Source organism: Malus sylvestris, chromosome 17, assembly GCF_916048215.2.
Source record: "Malus sylvestris chromosome 17, drMalSylv7.2, whole genome shotgun sequence".
Classification (NCBI taxonomy): Eukaryota; Viridiplantae; Streptophyta; class Magnoliopsida; order Rosales; family Rosaceae; genus Malus; species Malus sylvestris.
In genome coordinates this window covers 22,680,003-22,698,316 of record NC_062276.1, presented here as the reverse complement: position 1 = coordinate 22,698,316, position 18,314 = coordinate 22,680,003, and the positions used below count along the sequence as shown (strand labels likewise).

The 18,314-nt window shown below is 37.4% G+C and overlaps 1 protein-coding gene across 1 annotated transcript; it reads left to right on the top strand.

Moving 5' to 3' along the window:
* Nucleotides 1-3,377: 3,377 nt before the first annotated feature.
* On the top strand, nucleotides 3,378-4,488 carry LOC126611889 (60S ribosomal protein L13-1-like). The gene is made up of 2 exons (XM_050280207.1): nucleotides 3,378-3,454; nucleotides 4,191-4,488. The coding sequence occupies exons 1-2, from the start codon at nucleotides 3,378-3,380 to the stop codon at nucleotides 4,486-4,488; spliced, it is 375 nt and encodes a 124-aa protein (XP_050136164.1).
* Nucleotides 4,489-18,314: the final 13,826 nt, after the last annotated feature.

Sequence of the window (18,314 nt, the reverse complement as noted above, 5' to 3'; positions counted from 1 at the left end):
GGTCGAATGGGCCAGACATTCTCAGAAATGATGAAGGAGAAATGAGGTGCAATAAATCTCTGAAGTAAGGGGAAAATTCCTACAAGCAATAACTCTCTGAATGTAATTCTTGCACACAATTGGTGCCCTTATAAAAGAAAGGGCAACATGGCTGTTGGTTCAAAAATCAAAGAGGCACCACTTTCCACACGCAACATCAGCTCCTCGGGTATCACAAATAACTTTGCCAAAGATCTCTGACAAAGTTTAGACACATAAATTTTGAAGGTCCAGTTACCCTACTATTACCCACAAGGGTAAAGGAACAGCACCACTACTTAATAACTAGAAAGTCCCAATCTGTGTCAACCTCTGTGCTCCGTGGCAAGGCAAACTGGCAAAAATGCCCAACCTTTACTCACATTCGAGAAAACACTCCCAACAAGATTGCTTGCTTAAAAATAGAAAAGGCACAGCTATTCGAATCTCGAGAGCTAGACTCCCAACAGCATTACGTGCTAAAAATCGAAGAAGCACCGTCCTCTGCATCTCGAGAGTCAGACTCCCAACAAGATTACTTTCTCAAAAATCGAAGAAACACTGCTTTCCAAATCTCAAGAGTCAGACTCCCAACAGGATTGCTTTCTAAAAAATTGAAGAACACCGTTCTCTCAATCTCGAGAGCCAGATCCCCGACAGAATTGCTTGTTCAAAAACCGAAAAGGCACCGCTCTCCAAACTTCGAGAGACAGATTTCCTTGGATAAAGATTGTCTGCAATCTTCACACGCAACATCAGTTTTCCAGATACCATAGACCACTTTTTCAAAGTGCTCTGACAAAGTTAAAACACGTAAAGCTTGTAGCTCCCACTACATTGCTATGACCAAGAAGGGTAAAGGAATAGCACTACTACTTGTTATTAGAGAGACTCCTATATATGTCAACCTCCATCCTCCACAGCCAGGCAGACCTGCAAATAAAAAAAAATGCTCAACTTTTCTTCACATCCGAGAGGGCATTCTTAGCAAAGTCTTTCGAAATACTCAGCTTTTTTTCCCCCCGACAATACCTCTGCAAACAAGCTACACCAGAGTAAGAGTATCTCATATCATCAAGGTTAAAAGCAAGAGTATCCCATATCATGCTTTTTCTCTGTCTCTTCCTTTGGCCTTGTTCTTACCTGCAAGACAAGGAGAAAGAGAGCAATCAATCAGCATTTGGAATCAAGCTTCCAGTCAGGAACTGACTGCCTGAAACCCTTTGCCTAATTACTTACCTGGCATTGCTCTCGAGTACTCATCTTCAACATCTTATGCTTCCAGAAAAGATACCACATCTGCCTGAGGAACAGATAGGGCAAGTGAGAAGGATACAAGGAAGCATGTGGAGACAAGTGTAACAGAACACGTGCTATACATCCACTACTTTTTCAACAGTAAAAGTATCACATATCATCAGGGTCGAACGTACTCTAGATTTAATGGACTTGTTTTGACCCTCAAATTCTTGAGTCGGCCTTATACTCTGGAGGAAACCAGAAAACCCTCCAGCCCAGTTCAAGAATAAGCTTGTGGAAAGTTACTTCTTCAAAAGCAAAAGTATCTCATATCATCTCTTCTCCATTTACTTCTCCTTATCTTTGTTGTTGTTTACGACACAATGAGAATGAGAATAAGCAACCGAAAGACGGAGTCGAACCTCCGATCCAGGTTGCTTGCTTGGAAGTCTGATTTCTTACCTTGTCTGTTACCTCATTCGGCAAATCTCCTAGCTCGGCGACTAGGGGGACTCCTACTATAGGGTTTGTATCGCACTTGACCAAGCCCGAAACTACAAGTAAGCTTCAAGTGAAATTGATACATTACCTTATGCATCTTCATCGGTTAAAGATACCACCCCTGGATAGAGGAAAAGTACTTCCAGAGAAAATGCCACATCTACATATGAGACAGATAAGGCAAGTGAAAATGACACCACATTTCGGTACTTAAAAGTTTTGTGATTACTCAATGGCTTGAATATTGCAAGTCCCCAACCGAGGAGATTCCCTCACTTAGAACTTAGGGGAGCACTGTTTGTACCATACTTGACCAATCCCGAAACTACTGAGCACCGGTCAACGCTATACCGTCAAAGACCTAGAAAAGTTTCCCTCCAACCAGGAGGCCAATCACATCGCGACACGTGTCGACATCAGGAGCCAATCATAGCGTGACACGTGTCAACATCAGAAGCCAATCACAACACGACACTTGTCAATGTCAGAATGAAACTAGAAACTCTCTTCTATAAATAGAGATCATTCTCTCACAATATTTCCTAATGTCATTTGTACTAAATCATTCACTAGTACTCACTAAAGGAGAGCTTGAACCTATGTACTTGTGTAAACCCTTCACAATTAATTAGAACTCCTCTACTTCGTGGACGTAGCCAATCTGGGTGAACCACGTACATCTTGTGTTTGCTTCCCTGTCTCTATCCATTTACATACTTATCCACACTAGTGACCGAAGCAATCTAGCGAAGGTCACAAACTTGACACTTTCTGTTGTACCAAAGTCCCCACTGATTTTGTGCATCAACAGTGTTGCATATGGAAAGTTTTACAATGTTAAGGTACCGTTTGGTACGTGGGACGAGACGAAACGGAGTGGAACGAGGCGTTCCGTCCCACGTTTGGTGCGCCTAAAACGGGTGGAACGCGCTGTTCCACGAGACGAATTTTGGGTGAATTTTTGTTCCGCCTCACCCCCTGGAATGACTCATTCCACATCTGTGGAACACAAAATTATAATCTCTCCGTCTCCTTCTTCTTCCTCCTTGTTTCCATCTGAGGGCATCTTTGCTCCCTCTCCGTTTCGTCCCGTCCCGTCTGTATACCAAACGATTCTGGATCTCAAAACCCAGTTCTACATCTATGACCAACTCAACAATTAGATACCGTTTGGTACGTGGGACATGACGAAAAGCAGTGGGACGATGCATTCCTTCCCACGTTTAGTGCACCAAAAACCGTAGAACACGCTGTCCCACGGAACGAGTTTTGGCTGATTTTTCGTTCCACCTCACCCCTTTGGAACAACTAGTTCCACATCTGTGGAACACAAAATTATAACATTTTAAGACAAAAATGCCCCTTATCTTTTTCAATATTTACACCATCAACAAACACTAAAATTCTAGCTTCTATAGATCTTTAATTTTGCTTTTTTTATTGGGTTTTACTTTTTTGTTTTCTTGATTTTTCCATGGAAAATTTATATTTTTTAGGAAAATAGGATGATTATGAGAAAATAAGTTAGTTTTCTTGGTTTCTCTGGTTTAACTTGTGCTTGGGAATTGTATTTGATTAGTGGTATATTTGTGTTTTGGTTGTAAATCTACACAGAATAGATGACCAGAGTAATGGTGTGTTTGTGGTTTGGTTTCTCTGGTTTAACTTCTGCCTTTCCTGAGGTAGCAATGAAAAGGTTTGAGTTTAGCTTTGATTATGCTTTCTCGTCATAAGTTAAGCCACCTTTATCCATACAAGTTTGAAAGCTGGCTCTTTTTCATCTCTATATTAACTATTCTCCCATCTCTACACCCCTCCAGCAATCTAGTGTCGGTCTTAAGATTAATCTCTACCCTTCGTAGGGCTCCCCTTTTATTAAGAATTTGTGCAGGGGTGACTTGGTGGTTAGGCGAGCTAGTTACTCACTTCATGGCATGATGGTTGAGGGGTACAGCCATGCATGCCTTTATTCTGTAAACTGGTGTAACAAATGCTAGCCTTTTTTCAAACAATGTTTATGCTTTATTTGGTTTGGGAGATTTGGGGACTTGGTTTTAAGGATTTTTATTAAATTTTGGTTGGATGAACTTTAAATGTGTAAGTAGTTACGTTAAGTTAGTTTTCTTGGTTTCACTAGTTTAACTTGTGCTTGGGAATTGTATTTGATAAGTGGTCTGTTTATGTTGGAATTGATCTAGGTTTTACGAGTTTATTAAAGTTGATTACAGGATGAAGTGTTATAAGAATAAATAAAATACAGATTGCTTTTCAGTTTCGAAACATTTGCAGATCACCAGATTCCATAAAAATATAAACATGATCCTAAATTTGAAATTCTTAGATCAGTTTTTGTGTTTTATTTTGCGTCTGGTTTAACACATGAGCTTTTATGTGATGATTTTAACAAGTTGTTTACCTTGTTTGCTTACCAGTCTGCTGGGATTCCAAAGAAACTTACACCAGCCATTGGAATTTATGTTGATCATCGTAAGAAGAATCGTTCTCGCGAGGGTCTTCAAGCTACATGTTGATGATTCTCCTGCAAAGGAAATTGCCAATGACACCCAGCTCCAAGGCCCTTACCTTCCAATTGCACGAGAGAAGCCCACAGTTGAGCTTGTGAAGGTTACCGATGAGTTGAAATCATTCAAGGCATATGACAAACTTCACGTGGAGAGGATGAACACACGCCATATTGGTGCCATGCTCAAAAAGGTGTTAGAGTTTTGAGACTCTTGTCCCACATTGGAGAAAACAAGATTCCCAATGACCTTTATATATGTTTTGTCATCTACAATATTAGTTAGGTGTTGGACCATTTGGAATGGGGATTGAGGCTTGGGCCACCATTTGTGTTGATTGGGCTTGATGATTATACCATAATATTAATATAAATTAATAAATTAATATTAATTAATCAAGACAAGGGTCTTGGGGCCTAATAATTAAAATTAGACTGACCAATTAGTTTTAATTTTCGAATTGAGTTTTTAATTAAACTTCAGATACATCCAAAAGGTATTTGAAGAGGTATGAAATAGCCTATATAACTAGAGTCCTCAATTGCATTACAGATCATCTTTTCTTCCTTCTTTCTTTTGTACGAAATTTCCAGCCATCTAGTTCACCAATGCATCATGTGCATCTCTACTGTGATCCAAGTGAACAAAAGCATAACCCGGTGGTCTCCGAGCAACCCACACGCTGTGAAATTAACAATACAAAAGATTAACAACCATCCTCCATAAAAATAACACCACTTTATGAATCTGTGGGTAAATGACTACAAACATTACAAAAGGTGTTGTTCTCTTCGCCAATAAACTGCGGGATTCATCAACATCCGTCAAACTCCTACTTCAATTTTACAAAAGCAACACAGAAAAAATAAAAAATGAAAACAAAGTTTGACAAAGGGGCACAGCGACAGCAATGTTACAACATATTAAGGAAAAATGTTGAATCAAACAATTGGATAACATTTTCTCATGCACCAAAAAAACCCATAAGCTCAAAACCACAAAAATCCAGTCTAAAACAATGATCAAATACTTAGATGCACAAAAGATAAACTAACAAATTCAAAACGAAATAAAAATAATTAACAATAAGCAAGCACACTATCCTTCAAATTAAAACCACATAATTTCAAAACTTTTCACCTCAAACATAGATGTCTTCGCATGGTGCAAATAAAAACCTTACATTGATTTCGTATTTTCCGAGCAACCGCAGGTTGTAGAATTGCACAAAACACCGACTGGAAGCAACAACACGAAAATTTACGACGACCTGAAACAGGAATTTTTTAGGCAAAAAGGATTTAAGCTGTGAGAACAACCGCGAAACAAAGATGGAAATGAGAGGAAACAAAACGGGTGAAAGCGACAGTGAAGCAAAGTTGAAAATGAGAGGAAACAAAACGGAACAAAATAAAACCCAAACAAAGTACTATGCGATGACCAACACGTGAGCCTGACAAAACTGTGCTGCAACTGTAGCAAAAACAAATACAACCACAAAAAAATGTGAAACAAAGTCCAATTCTGTCAAAGACAACCAAACAAAGGGCACTGGTGTAGTTTTACTGTACAAAAAGCTCAACCAAACGGAACAGCAACATCAAAACGAAGGACATTTTCGTCCGCGCACTGTCCGTGAATAGTAGCGCGGTTTTGGGGTTTTAGTATAGGTATAATGTGCTAACTTAGGAATGGGCAATGGTTATGGCGGGCGGGTAACCGCGGTTATTTACCCATAGCCATTTATACTCATACCCGCATAACCGTTACCCGTTGGGTAATTACCTAAATGGTTATACCTATACACATAATCGTTTATAAATGGTTAACCATACTCATAACTGTGTACCCATTTAACCGTAACCGTATACCCGTTTATCCATTTTTTAACCCATTTACCCTTTTTGCGCCTATTTACATTATTTTTTAACCGTAAGCGTATACACCTCCAATAATTCTAAAATATCAATCTGCAGCACCCAAAACATGAATTTAGACTTCAGAGTTCTAAAAATATAAAAATATAGATATATGTGATGCTTAATTCTAAAATATCAAGCAAAACATTTGTATCCATTGTGAATTCAAACTAGTTTTACAAATAACAACCTAGTTTTACAAGCAAAACATGAATTCAAACTTTTCTAAGATATAAAGGACTAACTTCCACAACTACATAAGTGTATACAAAACATGTAAAAAAAATAGGACAGTATATCAGGAGAAAGGAAAGAAACCCATTTTGTTAGAAATAGTTACAACATCTAAAAATATGAATTCAGACTTCTTCTTCCACGACTTCCCTAATTTTAATTAAAAATCAAAATTACTGATTATTCATAAACGGGTAAACGGGTAACCGTTATAACCGCAGTTAATGCTCATAACCGCCCATTTAAATTTTCCGGATAAATGGTTATACCCATAACCATTTAATTATCTAAACGGTTACCCATAAAACCGCAAAATTTAAATGGGTGGATAACCGCGGTTATCCATAACCGATGGGTATTTGTCCATCCCCATGCTAACTGCGGGATTTATTTCCTGAACCCATCAATTTTAGAGTTCGTAAACTTAAGTAATCCAAGTTAAAGAGATGCTTCCATTGCTGTTTATTTCTGATACCATATTGGGGTTTTGTTATTTGTGCTTGCAATTGATTTCGAATGATGTGGATTAAAAGCATATGATTTGGATCCAAGTCCCCTTGAATTGTTTATTCACATCAAGATCAAATGGTTCAACATTCTTAGTAACCTTCAAGCAATTATCCATGATCCTAAGGTAATGCGAGATGGAATTTGTTGATGCACAAAACCGGGAGATCTTGGAACAACGTAAACCCGACCGTGAATCTGCAAGAAAGTAAAGAACACAAGATGTATCGTGGTTCACCCTAATGTTTGGGCTACATCCACATTGATATTGTATTTCTCTGTTGGTGAGAGGATGAGAGCTTCTTTGAGGGTGAGAGCTCTGTAATGTGAGAGTGAGGCTTGAGGTTTGTGAGGGTGAGGAGACCCTTTTATAGAATAAGGGCTCCTCACTTATTACATATTTGCCCCTTCATTTATTACATAATTACATTTGAGTCCCCCGAGTATTTATACGAGGTCTAAAATATGGAGGTCCTAAGTATGGTACAAACATAATTCATGGCATAACATATCTTCAGTCATGTGCTAGTGTAAAAAATATATCATAGATAAGCATATATGTGTTCAAATATGAACAAGTTAAGAAAACAAAATAAATAAATAAATAAATAAAGTCTCGTCCTGTCCCACACATAAACATTGTACCAAACAACAGACGGAACATGAGTAATAGTTAGTCATTTAATCTTTTGGTTCCGTTCCGTCCTGCGCGTACCAAACATAACACCGAACCTCTGTTTCGTTCCGTCCAATCCCATCTTGTTCCATCCCGTCTATGTACCAAACGGTACCTTAGAGTGAAGATCGTGGATCATTGTCCTGGATGCCAATCCACACTTGGTCTTTCTCAACCGGCTTTTGCCAAAATATAGATATATATATATATATAGATATATATTTATTTATTTATTTATTTATTTATTTGAACATATATAGTACTACAAATACATTCAAAATTTACCTATATGCAAATTTATGATAAGCAAATAACATATATTTTGTAGGTAATTTTGAATATAGTAACATTTCTTTATTTTGTAGGTAATTTATTTTTCATGTATTATTACACATATTGAGCATATTTTATTATTATAAGATATATGTGAAAATAATAGGTAAATTAATTTTGAATCAAATAACATTCTTTTATTAGGTATGTAATTTATTTTATATGTATCATCACATATATTGAGCATATTTTATTATATATGTACAAATAAATAAAAGGTAAATTATTATTGGATAAAATAATATTGTTTTATTATGTAGGTAAAGTATTTTACGTATGTTGGGTAAATTGTTTTGCTTTTTTTGAAGCATTCTAATAATATTTTAAAGTTCAAATAGTAGGTGAACTCTATGTGGGAGTGAAAAACTTTATTCTTTCAAGAGTTGACTACACAATTATAAATTTATGATGTGCAAATTATTTACTTATATTTTTATGTAAATTGTAGGTAAATTAGTTAAAAGTTAATTTACCTATAAATAAATTTATTTATTATTAGCACGATATTTATTTTTGGATTGTACTTATAATTTGCAAATGATTGACCAATGTTTTTATGTAAAATATAGGTAAATTAATTTTGAATAAAATAACATTTCTTTGTTTTGTAGGTAAATTATTTTTCATGAATTTTTACATATGTTAGGCATTTTTATTATATATATGTGTGTGTAAAATAATTTTTTGTTGTAAATAGTGGGTATGTTTGCCCACATGTGTATAGTATAAACTCAGAAGCTAAATAGTAATCCTTTTGTAATTTTCCATTGAAGTGGCTCTATAAATAGAGCACTTTGATTGTTCAAAGTTAGAAAATATCAAGAAGAGAAAAGGAAGAAATATAATACTCTCAGTATCCCTCACTTTCTAATATCTGCAATACTTTTGTCAGTATGATATTTTGCACCACTTCGTCCTCGCTCTTAGCAAAGGTTATTTCTCTACTTTTGCCTATTTATAACACGTTATCAGCATGACTCTCTAATCATTTCTCATTTCCCTTCACCGAAAGAAAAAAAAAAATGTTTCCTCTAAGGTTTTTACTGTTCTTCTTCTTCCTCTGCCTCAATTGCTGGATATACCCTCGCGAAGAACTGTTTGGACCATGTTTACTTCTAGTTCTCAACCTAACAGTTACTTATATCTTTGATTTTTTGTTTGGTGTAACTCTTGACTACTAACTCAGTGTTTATTTATGCAATCCAAGATGGTGCGGTATCATCGCCTATCTTGGACTACAGATCTAATTTTACTGCAAATTTTAAGCGGAGCAGTATAATCACCCATCATATCCTACATATTTAAATTTACTTGCTATTTAATTTTATCACAATTTTAGGTGGTGTGGAATAATCACCCACTCTGCTCTGCATATTTAAATTTTATCGCAATTTTAGGTGGTGTGAAATAATCACCCACCCTGCTTTGCATATTTAAATTTTATCGCAATTTTAGGTGGTGCGGTATAATCATCCACCTTGCTTTACATATTTAAATTTTAAAACTTTATCGCAATTTTAGGTGGTGCGGTATAATCGTCCACCCTGCTTTGCATATTTAAATTTTATCACAATTTTAGGTGGTGTTGTATAATCGTTCACCATGCTTTGCATATTTAATTTATCGCAATTTTAGGTGGTGCGATATAATCGTCCACCTTGCTCTACATATTTAAATTTTCTTGCTGTTTAAAGTGGTGCGGAATAATCGCTCATCCTATACTTGTTTCGATGAGAATGGTGCGGTACAATTGTCCTTCTCATTAATCATGTAAATCTCGAGCCTGAAGTTTCGAGTACTTAACATTTTGGCCTGAAGATCAAAAATTTGTAAGAACCAGAAGTTCTAATAATATATTCCTCTAGAACACATATTATTGTAAGTTCTTACATACCTCATTTTTCTTTCAGAAAAAAAAATGGCAAACTTGGCAAAGCTTGATTTTGCTGCTCTGGACATTACTGGAAATAATTAACTTACCTGGGTACTGGATACCAATATCCATATGGAAGCAACAAATCTTGGAGATACCATCAGGGAAGAGAGCAACTCATCCTCTCAAGATCGGGCAAAGGCCATATTTTTATTCGTCGCCATCTTGATGAGGCACTAAAGAGCAAGTACTTAACGGTTGAAGATCCATTAACCCTTTGGAATGCCTTGAGAAACAGATACAATCACTAGAAAACAATGATTGTTCCAAGAGCTCGTTATGATTGGACTCACCTAAGGATCCAGGATTTCAAGTCAGTGGCTGAGTACAATTCTACGTTGTTCAGAATTACCTCTCAGATGAAGCTTTGTGGGGATACTATTACTGAAGAGATGTTATTGGAAAAGACTTTCAGCACATTTCATGCCTCTAACATGCTCCTGCAGCAGCAGTATAGAGCGCGAGGCTTCACTGAATACAACCAGCTGATATCTGTGCTCCTGGTAGCTGAACAGAACAATGAGCTCCTGATGAAAAACCATAATTCCTGACTTATTGGATTAGCACCTTTCCCAGAAGTGAATGCTACTTCCTTTGAAAGGAATACCATTACCTCCCGTGGCAATAATTACAAACGATGATGTGGCCACAAGCGAGGCCGATGAAACGGGAAAGCCAAAAACCATGGTGTCCAGTTTCACAACCAGGTTCCAAGGCATAATCCAGGCCCGAGCTTTAAAAATGCAAATCGCCAGAAAGGAAAAACTCATATGAACACTCCTAGAAATCCTAAAGGAGTTTGCCATAGGTGTGGTGGCAACGGACATTGGGCGCGTAATTGTCGCACCTCAAAGCATTTAGTGGATCTGTATCAAGCCTCCTTCAAGGAGAAGGATATCGAGATCAATTTCTTCGACCAGGCTTAACCAATGGAAACCCCTAATCCAGTGACCAATTTATCAGGATAGTTAAACACAACCCACCTGGATGCTACAGACTTTATTAATGAAAGAGGGAATGAAGTTTATGGGTCCGATTGAATTATTTATGTTTAATGTACTCTTGTTATTTGTACTTGTGGTTTAATGCTCGCATTTTTAATTCAATAAAAGTAGTATTCCAGTATGAATAAACTGTTTTTCTTTACTCAGAGAACATGGATAAAAATTATGGTTATTCTAAAAACAAGAGCAATGGCGGAGACTTTTGTCTTGCAGACAACGCAACCACGCATTCAATACTTCGAGATCGAAAGTATTTCTCGAATTCGGTACTTGCAAAAGTAAAGGTAACAACAATATCAGGGCAATCAAATGTAATTGAAGGCTCAGGAAAAGCCCAGATTATGTTTCCAAATGGAACAATATTGTCCATAAAGAATGCATTATATGCTACTCAATCCATTCGAAATTGGTTGAGTTTTAAAGACATACGTCTAAATGGATACCACATTGAAACGAAAAGTGTAGAAAATGTGGAATATTTATGCATTACCTCCAATCATACCCAGAAGCATATATTGGAGAAGTTGCATGGTTTATCGAGTGGATTGTATTATATATACATAAGGACAGTTGAGGCATATACTGTCATGAACCAGAAGTTCATTGATTCAAAGGTTTACATGCTTTGGCATGACCGTCTAGGTCATCCACGATCTACCATGATGCGTAGAATCATTACCAACTCTAATGGACATCCATTATTAAGCAGACACATTGATGTCTCAAATGATAACCTTTGCAAGGCTTGTTCCCAAGGGAAGTTGGTAATTAGACCATCACAACTAAAGGTTGATGATGAATCCCCATCATTTTTACAAAGAATTCAAGGGGATATTTGTGGACCTATTCAACCACCTTGTGGACCATTTCGATATTTTATGGTTTTGGTTGATGCATCTATCCAATGGTCACATGTTTGCCTATTGTCTACTAGAAATGTATCTTTTGCGAGACTTCTTGCTCAGATAATTAAGTTGCGAGCACAGTTTCCAGATCATCCCATTAAGTCCATTCGACTTGATAGCGCTGGTGAATTTACGTTTCAAACCTTTGATGATTACTGTATGGCACTGGGCATTGATGTTGAACATCTTGTTCCTCATGTCTATACCCAAAATGGTTTAGCAGAGGCATTTATCAAGCGACTTCAATTAATAGCCCGCACTCTGCTCATGAAAACGAAATTGCATGTCTCTACATGGGGACATGCCATCTTACATGCAGCATCATTGGTTCGACTGAGACCCATAGCCAACCACCAATACTCATCAATACAACTCGTGTTTGGACATCATCCAAATATTTCACATTTACGAGTTTTTGGTAGTGCTGTTTATGTGCCTATTGCACCGCCACAACGAACTAAAATGGGACCTCAGCGCAGACTGGGAATTTATGTGGGTTTTGATTCACCATCTATCATTAGATATTTGGAGCCTTTGACTGGTGATATGTTTACATCTCGTTTTGCTGATTGTCATTTTGATGAGACAGTTTTCCCGTCGTTAGGAGGAGAAAAAACCGTTCCAAAAGAACAGCAAGAGCTAACATGGGTTGTTCCCACCTTATCTCATTTTGATCCATGAAGCACTTAATGTGGAAATGAAGTGAAAATGATCGTTCATCTTCAAGGTATTGCTAATCAAATGCCAGATGCATTTAATGATGCTTCGAAAGTGACAAAGTCACATATACCAGCTGCAAACGCACCTGCAAGAATTGATATCCCTGTTCGACAAAATAAAATAGCAGCGAATGATTCATCCAGTGCACGCCTGAAGCGTGGTAGACCCCCAGGTTCAAAAGATTCAGCCCCTCGAAATAGAAAGATGAGGGCACAATTGAACCCAAATGATATCATTCAAGAAAAGAAATTGAATGATAAATCCACAATTCATGATTCTGTACTTCCAGAAAAAGAAAATGTCCTTGATGAGACACATGTTCCTGAAGAGACAGAAGTACATGAAAGCAAAGAAATATCCATAAATTATGAATGTACTAATGAATTGTGGGATCAAAATGAAATAATCATCGACGATGAGCCTCTCTCTGTTGATAATGCAGATAAAGTCAAGATTGGCCTAAGTGGAAAGATACAATCCAAGCATAATTAAATTCCTTGGAAAGACGAAGTGTTTTTGGACCAGTAGTCCAAACCCCGCCTGGTGTGAACCCCGTAGGTTACAAATGGGTATTCACAAGGAAACGCAACGAGAAAAACAAGATTGCAAGATATAAAGCATGACTCGTTGCACAAAGTTTTTCACAAAGACCTGGAATTTATTATGAAGAGACATAATCTCCTGTAATGGACGCAATTACGTTCCGTTACTTAATAAGTTTGGTGATTTCAGAAAAACTTGACATGCAACTTATGGATGTCATCACCATGTATCTATATGGAGAATTAGATACAGACATATATATATATATATATATATATATATATGAAAGTCCCAAAAGAACTTAAGTTGCCTGAAGCAAAAAACAAACCACGAGGTATGTTCTCAATCAAATTAAGGCGATCACTATATGGGCTGAAACAATCTGGGCGAATGTGGTATAATCGTCTCAGTGAGTATTTGATTAAAGAAGGATATGCCAACAATGTCATATGCCCTTGTGTGTTCATTAAGAAATCAAATACTGGATTTGCTATAGTGGCAGTATACGTCGATGATATGAACCTAGTTGAAACCCCTGAAGAGCTTAACAAAACTGCTGACTATCTGAAAAGCGAATTTGAAATGAAAGACCTTGGAAAAACCAAATATTGTCTCGGCCTGCAGATCGAGCATTATGTTAATGGAATTTTGGTCCATCAATCAGTTTACATTGAAAAAATACTGAAGCGATTTGGCATGGACAAGGCTTATCCACTTAGCACCCCAATGGTCATTCGTTCTTTGGACATTAAGAAAGATCCATTCTGTCCAAAAGAAGATGATGAACTGGTCCTTGGTCCAGAAGTACCATATTTGAGCACAATATGTGCTTTATTGTATTTAGCACAATGTACTAGACCAGATATAGCTTTTTCAGTTAACTTGTTAGCTAGGTACAGCTCTGTTCCAACAATTCATCATTGAAAGGGAGTCAAAGATGTTCTACGATACCTTCGTGGGACAACAGATATGGGTCTCTTCTACTCAGAAAAGCCCACAAATGAACAGATCCTTATTAGATATGCAGATGCTAGTTTTCTCTCTAATCCACATAAAACCCGCTCACAAAATGGATATGTGTTCACTTATGGAGATACTGCAATTTCACGGTGATCAACGAAGCAAACGCTAGTTACTACATCTTCCAATCACTCGGAAATAATTACTTTACATAAAGCAAGTCGTGAATGTTCTTGGTTAAGATCAATGATCCATCACATCCGGAATTCATGTGGTCTACCTTCAAAGACAGACACTCAAACTGTCATCCATGAAGATAATGCAGCCTGTGTCGCCCAAATGAAGGAAAGATTCATCAAAGATGATAAGACTAAACACATATCTCCAAGATTTTTCAGTGCACATGAGCTTCAGAAGGGTAAAGTTAATGAAGTCAGACAAATCCGTTCCAATGAAAATTTAGCAGACTTGTTCACCAAATCTCTACCAAAGTGCACATTTCAGAAGTTAGTGCAAGGAATTGGATTACGTCGGCTTACAAATTTGAAGAATACGGAATCAGGAGGAGATACAATTCAGATGGAGCATCCATGATACATGCATGTTGTACTCTTTTTCCTTCGATTAGGATTTTTTCCCATTGGGTTTTTCATATCAAGGTTTTAACGAGGCAACATAAGCATGCTCAACACTATCCAGGTAAAGGTGTACTCTTTTTCCTTTGCTATGGTTTTTTTTCCCACTGGGTTTTTCCAAGCAAGGTTTTACGAGGCAATTGATACTGATATGTGGGCATCCAAGGGGGACTATTGTAAATAGTGGGTATGTTTGCCCACATGTGTATAGTATAAACTCAGAAGCTAAATAGTAATCCTTTTGTAATTTTCCATTGAAGTGGCTCTATAAATAGAGCACTTTAATTGTTCAAAGTTAGAAAATATCAAGAAGAGAAAAAGAAGAAATATAATACTCTCAGTATCCCTCATTTTCTAATATCTGAAATACTTTTGTCAGTGTGATATTTTGCACCACTTCGTCCTCGCTCTTAGCAAAGGTTATTTCTATACTTTTGACTATTTATAACATTTTTTTTATATAAAAAGAATACGATATTCATTGATATAATATAGAAGTCGTACAGATAGTAGGATAGGGTGCATATTTAATGGGCATCGATAAAATCTTCCGAGATTTCAACCGGTCAAAGGGAAAAAGAGCGTCCCGAGCCAATAAAGTCAATTAACTATCCTCTATTAGGAGATCATAAATTACATCAGGCGGTTCTTCAAACCAAACTCGTCTTTGAACGAGAGTAGATCCCAACTACGTCGATCTATGAGCAACCTTGTTCGACCCTCTCCGCGTATGCTAGATTGTGGTTTGTGGAATGGAGTGAAGGTAATAGCGGGTCTCCTGAATTATAGTTCCCCACAAAGATATATCATCATCCTTTTGAAGAGAAAGCGCATCAATAAATAGGGCTGCATCTCCCTCCAATTCGAGCTGATTTATGCCCAACTGTCGGGCTAACATAACTGCAGCACATGCTGCCTCCAGTTCTGCTACCAATGGAGCTGCAACTTCTTCCAATTTCATTGCCATTACCACCACAAAACACCCGGTTTCATCTCTAATCACCACCACCCCAACCCCCCCCCCCTTTTTTTTTCTTGTTCCTTCCAAGACCCATCAAAGTTGCATTTTAACCACCTTACTGCTGGTTTTTTCAATCGGTCCACTGCCTCAAACTGTTGGTTATGCTTTATCTATCTTTCATGCCACTTTTTATATTCTGACAGCCATGCTTATGACTTGTAATGGATATCAGTTAGATGTCTTGATGAGCCTTGCAAAATAAGCTCATTACGGTCCTTCCAAATATTCCATATAAGAAGCAGCACAAGATCGAAACTTTCTTTTTCCAAAGACTTTGCTAAATTGGCAATCCACTCCACCCCGCCAATATTCCTTGCGTCATAAACTCTAAAACCCAGCAGGCTGGAGAACCATATCCTGGCCGACTTCGAGCAGTCTCTCAAGATGTGCTCGACCATTTCCACACCTCCACTGCAAAACGCACAAAAGTTTTCCTGAATGATTCTTCTTTTAAGCAGATTTTCTTTTGTTGGCAACACATTCAAACAACTTCTCCACAAGCAAATTTTTACCATTTTTTTCAACATGCCAAATATGAAGATCCGGTGGTTTAAGACGGCTTATAGGAATACTAAGGATTAGTTGTGCTTCCTTAGCACAAAAAAAAAATCGCATTTACAAACTTTTTGTTCCATGAAAGACCTCTTTCATCAAACAAATGTCCCACAGTAAAAGAAGTATCTAACCCCAGAAGAATGAGACTAGTAACCTTGAAAAAGTTTTTTCTCGAAATCCAACTATCACCCCATACTTGTATATTCATTCCATCCCCACCACGCCAAATCGCCCTCTTTCTTATAACCTTTCGAGCCTCCGAGATACTCCTCCAGCAAACTGAAGCATTCTTCTTAATAGGAGTCATCATAAAGTCCACAGTTGGATAATACTTGGCTTTAAATAAATGAGCCACGAGAGAATCCGGTTTCTGAATTAATCTTCATCCTTGCTTTGCAAGCAAAGCCAAATTAAACATGTATAAGTCTTTGAATCCCAATCATCCCTCACCTTTTGGCTTACACAATTTTCTCCAACTAATCCAGTGTATCTTTCATTGTCCCTGTTTTTGTCCCCATCAAAATTGGACTACCATTTGGTTCAACTCATTACACAATGTTCTAAGCAAAAGAAAGGTATGCATAGTGTAGAGTGGGATTGCTTGCGCCACTGTCTTAATCAACAGCTCCTTACTGTTAGAGTATATAGCCAAATAAGATAAGGTAGTTAGGATTGTTGCTAAGTGTGAGATTCAGGTAAGGCAGTTAGCTCAATACTCTTTTATATAACTGTATCATTGGAACCGTTGAATCAATCAAGAAAATACAAGTGAAAAATCATTCTCTTTCTCTCTCTACGTTTCCTCTATTTCCTCATTCTTCTTCTATAATCTCTCTATTTTCTTCTTCCTGCATAATGTTTAACATGGTATCAAGAGATATTAAAGCTTGATCAGCTTCTTTGATCCTTTCTTTTCCTTTCGCTACACGAAATTCTTTCTTCTTCTATAAACATCTTCGTTGGGGACTTGGGTGTGCAAGAATTGGAGCTTAAAGCCACTGGTGTTGGAGTGCACGATCTTCTCGAGCGTCCACTCGAACGTCTTCCTACTGCTATGTGAAGGCAATCTTTGATTCTTTCTTCTTTGTTCTTTGGTTGTCTCTTCTCTGTTTTTCTGGGCATCTCCGATTGCCCATTTCTGCATTCTCCATTCAACAAAGTTTGGCACACTAGGTGTTTGATTTTTTGTCTCACTTAAATTTTTTCTGCAATTTCTCAACATGGTCGCTGCAAATCAGTTACAAATCTTGCAATCACCAACTACTAGCTTGATTTCTTTGATCTCTACATCCGTTTATTGTCAAGTTAGATGAGACCAACTACCTTCAATGGCACTTTTTGTTGCAGTTGATGCTTGAGGGCCATGGCATTATGGGATTCGTTGACGGATCAAATTTGTGTCATCCTCAGTCTGCAGCAACCTCTGCACATTCTATACTCACAAATGGGCCATCTGCTAGCCATGAATCAGATGAGTTTAAAGCATGGAAATCGCATGATTATGCTTTAATGTTGCTACTTACTGCAACTCTCTCTTCATCCGCTATTTCCTGTGTAATTGGTAGCAAGAGTTCTCGAGAGATGTGGGTTTGTCTTCAAAACCACTTTTTAAAAGTAGTATAATCAAGCTACAGAGTGATCTTTACAACATAAAGAAAGGATCCGATTCAGTTTCCCAATATCTTCAAAGGCTTAAAGAAGCAAGGGATGGACTTTCTGTTCTTGGTGTCACATTTGATGATGAAGACTTTGTGATCATTGCATTGAATGGACTACCTGCAAAATACAACACATTTAAGTCTGTAATTCGGGGGCGTGATAGTATCATTTCAATCAAGGACTTTCGCGCACAATTGCTCACTAAGGAAGCCATTGTGGATTGTGCTCTTGCTGAATGTGAGACAAAGGGTTCTTTCTTTCCTCTCTTTAGCTCTCAATTTCATGCTGGCTTCAATGGTGTGGATCATGATCAATTCAATTTAAGTTCATACCAGTCAAGCTATGGCAGTAATGTTGATAATTATAATGGAATTCTTGGCTCATCTCCATTTACATATCCTAGTTCTCTGCCACCTGAAATTACTACATG

Coding starts and splice junctions, on each gene's coding strand:
- LOC126611889 (XM_050280207.1), top strand. CDS start 3,378: ATGACCAGAGTAATGGTGTGTTTGTGGTTTGGTTTCTCTGGTTTAACT. Junction 3,455..4,190: donor CCTGAGGTAGCAATGAAAAG/GTTTGAGTTTAG, acceptor TTTGCTTACCAG/TCTGCTGGGATTCCAAAGAA.